The following is an 8,817-nucleotide window of genomic DNA, read 5'->3' on the forward strand; positions in this document are numbered from 1 at the left end:
ATAATTACATTTTAAACGATAATACTAACCGTCAGGGCATTTTATCGTGATTTATCGTAAAACCGGTAATCGTTACATCCCTAGTGAGGTTAAATGCACTTGCATCTTCAAATACTTATGATACAAAATCAATGTAAATAGATAGAAATCGAATTGGATGACATTGGCTCAAAATTGGGATTCTGGTGACTGCTGGAGTTCATGTTGGTGCTTTGTGAAGCCCAGTCAAGTTTTTCCACACTTTAAACTTCTTCTAAAGCTTCATGGAGCTCATTTCACAAAAGTGCCCTCCCAAAGCTAAGTTAGACGTGCACACTTCTCTAGAAAACCAATAGCATTAAGATTAGTTTTCACTGGAACTACGAAGCCTGGATTCTGAAAATATTTTTGGCCACGTTTCACAAGATCCCCCCTGCCTCTTGACCAGAGCAAGACGTCAAGCACAGCTCCTGTTCCAGAGAAAAACAAGACAAACTTTCTGTGCATAAAAGAAAATACCATCTTTGTCTGTTTGCAGACATCTTGTTATAAGTTATTGCCAAACGTCAGAAAATAGGTATTGCCTGCATCAGTAAATAGCATGTACCGATTCCCTTTAAATGTGGTATGATGGTGTATTATTTTGAACAGCCACTGTGTTAAGTGTCTAGCCTTGGCGTAGTGTTCTCATTACAGGTCAGCTACAGTGTCAGACTGTACTCTTGGCTCTCATAAACTCTAGCTTCGTTTATCAGAGACATGACTTTAATTCTCTGAACCTTAAATGACAGCAGGTGGCCATTAATCTCTCTTGACACAGGCCCATATTCCTGCATCTTGCAGGTCAGATCCTTTATTGCATAAATCAGAGCACAATAAGTCTTCAAGAGAGACAAAAAAGCCACCCCCCCCCCTAGCCGAAAGGTGAAAATAAATGTTTTTAAATGTCTTGGATTTGCGGTATGTAAGACTACAAAAGCAGTCTACTAAACCAGCCTTTGTAAAGAGGTATTATCAGCACTTTTCAATTTGATTTGGGTTGTGCTTGATTGTTTTGTGCCGTTGGACTCCAGCGGAGTGCGAGTGTCTGCAGGGATCCTCCAGAACCGATAAACCTATAAGAACTAGGAAAGAAAAGATTCAAGTAGGAGGAACTTATCATGCCACATAGTTCTCTTGTAATTCAGTATTGAAAACCTGAACTCTTGATTAGTCATGGAACTGTACAATTGTGTCATAGTGGGATTGTATGGTATTAGGTGGAGCAGTAACATTCAGTGTTGCTGGCAGGAGTTCTTGCCTACACAGCTTATCCAAGCTGTGTTTCTGTGAGGCTTCATTAGTCGTTGATTGGCAGCTGAATGGAGATGTGCATCGTCACTGTCGCAGCCTCCTAGACTGAGGCGGTTTGTCTGTTCCTGTTTGGAAATCTGATTAGACGATTACACACAGAGTATTTTGCATAAGAACATCATCTACAAGGCTTGTTCACACCAAAGTTGATACAACTGAGAGAGACAGAAGTGTACAATATTTCGCATTATAAATACATAAGAAATATTTTGAGGGAATATTCAACATATTGCAGTAATATTTCATATTTTATACCAGTTTTCAAAATAAAGTCAGGGGTGCTTGGTGGTCTATGGAAAATTTAAGAGAAAAAAAATTAAAGATTTTAGATATAAAATAAGCCATTTGTTTTTTTTATATGCATAGAGTATAAAATTCTATATATGTAACCCTGGACCACAAAACCAGTAATAAGAGTCAATTTTTTGAAATTGAGGTTTAACATCATCTGAAAGCTGAATAAGTGAGCTTTCCATTGATATATGGTTTGTTAGGATAGGACAATATTTGGCTGAGATACAATTATTTGAAAATCTGGAATCTGAGGGTGCAAAAAATCTAAATATTGAGAAAATCACCTTTAAAGTTGTCCAAATGAAGTTCTTAGCAATGTATATTACTAATCATAAATGAAGTTTTGATATATTTATGGTAAGAAGTTTACTAAATATCTTCATGGAACATGATCTTTACTTTATATTCTAATGATTTTTGGCATTAAAAAAAATCGATAATAATGACCCATACAGTGTATTGTTGGATATTTCTACAAATATACCCGTGCTACTTATGACTGGTTTTGTGATCCAGGGTCATATATATTTTTGATGATATTATTGTTTCATTGCTTATTTTTATTTTAAAGGTGCAATCTAATATTACGCTTAATATAAAAGTAAATAGATAATATTTTAATTATTTTCTTTGGCTTTAGCATAGTGGCATTATAAAAGACAATTATTTAATGTTGTCTTTTTTTATGCATAATATTTTCTTCACACTACATTTAGTACCGCTTGACACCAAAGACGTGGTTATATGCAATAGTGAACATACCTAAAGAAGCAAATAGTATTAATGCAGCTCAGTGTAATGTTTATAAGGAAGAGAGAAATGGGTCACACTTTATTTTAAGTTCAATTCTCACTATAAACAAACCATTAACTACAGATTTTGCCTCAATAAACTACTAATTTGCTGTTATTATAGTAAGGTAATTGTTAAGTCTAGGTGTTGGGTAGGATTAGGGATGTAGAATATGGTCATGCAGAATATGTGCTTTGTAAGTACTAATAAACAGCCAATATGTTAATAATTGGCATGCTAATAAGAAACTAATTAATAATGAGAATTGATCCCTCTATTAAAGTGTGGTTGAGAAACGTATTTTCTACCATCCTTTTGCAGTTATCTGAATGACATGGAGAGGATAGGAAAAGTAGACTACATCCCAACCCAGCAGGATGTGCTAAGGACCAGAGTGAAGACCACTGGCATCGTAGAGACGCATTTCACCTTCAAAGACCTGCATTTCAAGTAAGAAACCTCTAGATGTCTTTATTTCACTCTGATTTTAACTGAGATTTTTTTATTCACACTCTCTAGTAGGCACGCTAACGTGTGTTCACACACATTCACACTTCAAACAACTCATCTGCCCAATCTAACAGCCTCCACTATTTCTGTTAGCTAGCAACACCCACTTTAACCCTCATTAGAATCAAGGAATTAATTCCGTGCCATCCATGTGGTCAGGTCTGAGGTTTTGGGAATAATTTCCCTTAAACCTGTTGAGGGTATTTGGTTTACTATGGGACTTAACAGGGCTGGAATGATTCTCTTTGAATGCGTCTGCTTTAATCTACAGAAGAAATGTCAGCCCAACCTTTAGAAAGATCAAACACAAGCTAGCTGTCCACAATGCTATTACTTTATTTAATGTTTTGTAAATCATATGTATCGAGTGTAAAAAACCAAATGCCACATAAGCGGGAAGATAATTATGAAATTTCTTAGAAATGCCAATGACGTCTTCTGCAGGTCCACACGGTTATAGAGACAAGTGTCTGACAGGCAGAAATGAAAGGACAAATTCCAAATGGCTTTCATTGCGGCCCTTGTAGGCACTTCGGGAAGGGGACGCCATTTGTAGGGACGTTCCAAACTAAAGTGAACAAATGAATCCCTTCACGAAGGGCGCTTCCAGAAGTCCGTTAGCGAAGGGAACATGCGATGGTCACTTCACGGAAGTGATTTCCGTTTGTGATCATGTGATCTTCAGTTAGGAGATCTTGAGATGCTTTTTAAAGCAAAGTTGGGGTTAATTTCGAGTTCCCATACAAACATAAATAGAATAGGCTAATCAATTTGTCTATTTTAATGTAAGACAACATTTGTCATCAGTGATAGAAATATGATTTAAGACGGTAGTGTAAGCAAGTTTAGTTTTAAAAAATTTAATAGTAAACAAGACACAATTAAACACTATTTGAATAAAATAATAATAAGAAGAAGAAAAATTTAGCACACCCTATTTGGTGTGCTGCTGTTGATTAGGACATGTTGGAAGGACCTTTTGTGTTTTTTTTTTTTTTTCATAATTTATGGATGAAATCTATATGTATTTTTATTGGCATGACAAATGAAAATAACGACAAAACTATTCCTTTGCGGCAGTATGATATATTTAACTGACTTTTTCTGCCTTTTACATCTTTATTGCATTTGCGTCAAATTATATAAGCTTGTTTGGCTGATCATATGTTCTTAGTTGTTCAGGGCATTTTTCTCCTTGATTTCTTTGGTTTGTCTGGCTTATACCATATTTTCTCTGGTTATACTGTTGACCATTTACATGGGTCTGCTCTCTCTATATAGGATGTTTGATGTTGGCGGTCAGCGTTCAGAGAGAAAGAAGTGGATCCACTGTTTCGAAGGGGTGACGGCCATTATCTTCTGTGTGGCCATGAGTGCGTATGACCTGGTGCTGGCTGAGGATGAAGAAATGGTGAGACCCATTAGATTTTACGCCATGTTAAGTCAGTAATTCACAGTACATGACACTAAAAATGAAAGAAGCTGCAGTTCTACATTTTGTTAGGTTTCTGGCAACAAAATTTAGATTTAAGTGACCATGTTCCACACTCTCTATCATTGAAATTAAACAGGCTGTTTTGCTACTGCACCTTTAAGAATAGCTCCTGAATACTGACCAGTCTCTTAATTCTACCACAGAATCGAATGCATGAGAGCATGAAGCTCTTCGACAGCATTTGCAACAACAAGTGGTTCACCGAGACCTCCATCATCCTGTTCCTCAACAAGAAGGATCTGTTTGAGCAGAAGATCACGCACAGTCCCATGACCATCTGCTTCCCTGAGTATGCAGGTACTATGAAACGGCTGGCCAACTACCCAATAAATCATCTCAATCAAATGCACAAGTGCTCCAGGAGTGCTTTTGAGTGCTCCGGTTCAATAAATCGCAAGCTTTTGCTTTACGTATGCATTAAAGACAAAAAATATGAACTAGTGCTGTCAAACAATTAACCGCGATTAATCGCATCCAAAATAAAAGTTTTTGTTTACATAATATATGTTAATCATTTAACAGCACTAATATGAACCTTTTTTAATAATTGTACATGGTGTTTTGTGCAATAAAATAAATTATGGATATTAATAATATATGAGAGAAAACTATTGTTCGACCAAGTAATATATATTCCATAAACCTTTTTAATGCTACAAGTTACTTAGCAATTTAGAAACTTACATTTATAAAGAATGTGCTTTTTTTTCTGTATATAAGTCGAAACTATGTGTTTTATAATACTGATCAGTTTGTTTTTCTGAAGACAAAAATCATAACATAGTCCATTTTTTAAAAACAACTATTGACTTAAAGGAATAGTTCACCCAAAACTGAAAATATACTCACCCTCAGGCCAAGATGTAGATGAGCTTGTTTCTTCATCTGAACAGATTTGGAGAAATGGAGCATTGCATCACTTGCTCACCGGTGGATCCTCTTTAGTGAATGGGTGCCGTCAGAATGAGAGTCCAAACAGCTGATAAAAACATCACAATCCATCAAGGCATTTTTTTAACTTAAAACCAGTGTTGGAGAGTAGCTAGCTACAAGTATCGATGCTACTAGCACAACTAAATTTTTCAGTAGTGTTACGGTAGCTCCGCTACTTTTAAAACAGTGTAACTTTTCCTGTAGCTAACTACTTTTTCCAACAAGTAGCGGTGTAGCGTGACCAAACGCTACATTCTGTTTTGCGTTCTGACGAGTCACGAGCCTATAATGCATTGAAGCAGCGCAGCGTCTTCTGACTTAGCGATTTTGCACGTTGACAGTCAGTTTGAGATCATATAACTATATTTTATTATTGTGTGTATCGGATAGTTTACAAAATCAAACGATTGGGACACTTTATGTAATTTAAATGACTTGGAAAAAGTGTCCCAATCAACCTGAATTCACCCTACTCTTTGAAATCATGATTGCATTACAATATGTTGTTTTACATACTATTTTACGTATAACTTCATTATAATTCTTCATTAACAATTATTCAGTTATTTGTAATGATAGTTGTAAAAAAAAAAATCTAAAATAACAAAATAATAATAAATTGAAAGTAGTTTCAAAGTAGCTAGCTACTTTTTCAGAAGGGCAGCTTGAATGTAGCTTAACTACTTTATTTAACGAGTAGCTTGTAGCTGGTCAAGCTACAGTTTCAGAGTAGCATCCCCAACACTGCTTAACTATTGCTTCTGGCTAAAATACGAGTCCTCTATTCATAACATTGCTTTCTCCCGTTAAAAGTCATTTTGGCTGAATCAGGAGAGAAATATACACTGATCAAGCACTGCTTACAAGCAAAAACCAAACCAAACGGTTCTAAACAAATATGTTGGTGGATTTTGATGTGAGCGGACAACAGGGGATGGACTTTTTTCATTGGAGAAAGCCTTATTATGGATTATGGACTGTTTAGGCCACAAGTCTTTTGTGAAGCTATTGACTTCAAGTGCTTATCAAGGGGTTTATTCAAATGAGGTCCACTTTGGTTGTCCATCAGTGTTGATATCCAAAACGCCAGCAATTCATAACATCCTATGAGGGGTTGTGCATTAGACATCAGTCTAACACAGGACAGGCAGCTTTACTGATATCAGTTAACTGCAAGAGGTCATGTCACTTTAATGATCATTATGAATGATTTTCTTCATGTCTGTCTAGGGCTGGACGATATGGCCAAAATTTATATCACGATATATTTCTTAATTTCGGTCGATACGATATAATTCCAATATCGATATGAGCACAATTTAAAAAAATCTTTTGTAACATTATAAATGTCTTTATCATCACTTTTGATCAATTTAAAGCATCCTTGCTAAATAAAAGTATTAATTTCTGTAATTTCTTTCCAAAAAAGAAAGAAAGAAATCATACTGACTCCAAGCTTTTTGAATGGTATAGTGTTATATAATGTTACAAAAGCTTTTTATTTCAGATAAATGCTGATCTTTGGATCTTTCTGTTCATCAAAGAATCCTGAAAAAAAAATACTCAACTGTATATTGATAATCAGCAAATCAGCATATTAGAATGATTTCTGAAGGATCATGTGACACTGAAGACTGGAGTAATGATGCTGATAATACAGCTTTGTACCACAGGAATAAATTACATTTTAAAATCTATTCAAATAGAAAATATTTCTAAATTTGACTGTTTTTGCTGTACTTTGGATCAAATAAATGCAGACTTGGTGAGCAGAAGAGACTTCTTAAAAAAAAAATAAAAAAACATTAAAAATCTTACTGTTCAAAAACCTTTGATTGGTAATGTAGAGTGGCTGATTATTGTTATAGATTGAAACAAATGTGCTTCAGCCAGGATAAAGAATGTGAAAAGTGCTCTGAGTTGCTGCAGAAAAAAAGAGCAACAACAAAAACATGTTTGCTGGAGACGGGCTTATTGAAAATTGAAAAACTGCTTGTCTGCCAGCAGGAGGCACTTTTAGAGTGATAAAACTAGCGGTTTCTCCAGTAATGGCTGTAATCAAAGCAGCTCCGCTCATGAACGCTACTTTATCAGATCAAATGAAAATGTCATCGAAACTTTTCTGAAGACAGTCGGTTCCCTTCAGAGATACATTCATATAAAACACCCGCGCCGTGCAGTGCTCATGTTTATTCAACGAAGTCAAACGACACAAATATATCAATGCATGGGAAACTGGTAATGTATATCGAAATATCGGAAATGTGTTTAAAAATCATATCACCGTTATTGAAAAGAATTCTATCACGATACATATTGATATTGAATTATTGTCCAGCCCTATGTCTGTCACTTATTTTCCGTCTTTCCGTGTTCATCCACTCCTGCTGTTTTCTCATTGTGCTTTGTCAACAAGGTGCCAACAACTACGACGAGGCCGCCGAGTACATCCGCACCAAGTTTGAGGACCTGAACAAGAAGAAAGAAACCAAGGAGATTTACCCTCACTTCACCTGTGCCACAGACACGAAGAACGTGCAGTTCGTTTTCGACGCGGTCACCGACGTCATCATCAAAAACAACCTGAAGGACTGTGGGCTCTTCTAGAGCACAAAAACTGGAAGACGAGTCGAGGTACGAGCAAACTGATTACTGAAACTAATTGGACTCCTTTGGTTTCCACACTACTTGTAACCGATTTCTCTTCCTCTTTCAGATTACTTGAACAGTTTTGATGACCAGAGGAAGTAGGGGTGGAATACGTCCTGAGCATCTGCACTGGCCAACCACGACTCCTGCTTCCACATGACGGAGTCCGACACAATTTCAACGATTGCCAACAACCTTAGCCTCTGTTCTCCCTCCTTTGACATTTAATATCTGTGTTATTAACTCCTTGTGCTATGACCACAAATCACCAATTGTTGTATTATCCTTTGTCCATTTTTGTTGTTTATTTTCTCTCCTTTTGTTAATTTTTTTTATTTTTGAGAAATAGCAGAGGCAATTTTTTTTTTATATGATGCTTTAATTTTACTCTAGGAAATCTAATGTGCAAGTTTTATTCAACTTAATTGCATAATGCTTATTTTTTAAACAACCAGCAGGCATTGGTTTTGTTGTTTATTTTCTCTCCTTTTGTTAATTTTTTTTATTTTTGAGAAATAGCAGAGGCAATTTTTTTTTTTATATGATGCTTTAATTTTACTCTAGGAAATCTGATGTGCAAGTTTTATTCAACTTAATTGCATAATGCTTATTTTTTAAACAACCAGCAGGCATTGGATATAGAGTATGATTGAAAAGGAAAGCGCTTTTTTTTTTTTTTTACGATGTTTACATGATGTCCTTGTTGATAGCAAAACGGAAAGTTGTCCTGCATGATAGAAGATAGCAAATATATCAATACAAGTAATCAGTTCACATCAGCGTAACATTCCTTTTTAAGATTACATTTTAAA

General features: G+C 35.7%; 1 protein-coding gene across 1 annotated transcript in view; it reads left to right on the forward strand.

The window, feature by feature from the left end:
• The window catches only part of LOC107581736 (guanine nucleotide-binding protein G(i) subunit alpha-2-like), an 89,789-nt gene extending 81,346 nt beyond the window's left edge, over positions 1-8,443 (forward strand). Inside the window, exons 3-7 of the mRNA XM_016267383.1 lie at positions 2,740-2,868; positions 4,210-4,339; positions 4,567-4,720; positions 7,773-7,990; positions 8,073-8,443. Coding sequence (XP_016122869.1) covers positions 2,740-2,868; positions 4,210-4,339; positions 4,567-4,720; positions 7,773-7,963 — 604 coding nt within the window. The 3' untranslated portion in view covers positions 7,964-7,990; positions 8,073-8,443. The remainder of the gene's footprint in view (positions 1-2,739; positions 2,869-4,209; positions 4,340-4,566; positions 4,721-7,772; positions 7,991-8,072) is intronic.
• Positions 8,444-8,817: the final 374 nt, after the last annotated feature.

The sequence above is a fragment of the Sinocyclocheilus grahami genome, unplaced genomic scaffold, assembly GCF_001515645.1.
Source record: "Sinocyclocheilus grahami isolate Dianchi unplaced genomic scaffold, SAMN03320097.WGS_v1.1 scaffold3.1, whole genome shotgun sequence".
Classification (NCBI taxonomy): domain Eukaryota; kingdom Metazoa; phylum Chordata; class Actinopteri; order Cypriniformes; family Cyprinidae; genus Sinocyclocheilus; species Sinocyclocheilus grahami.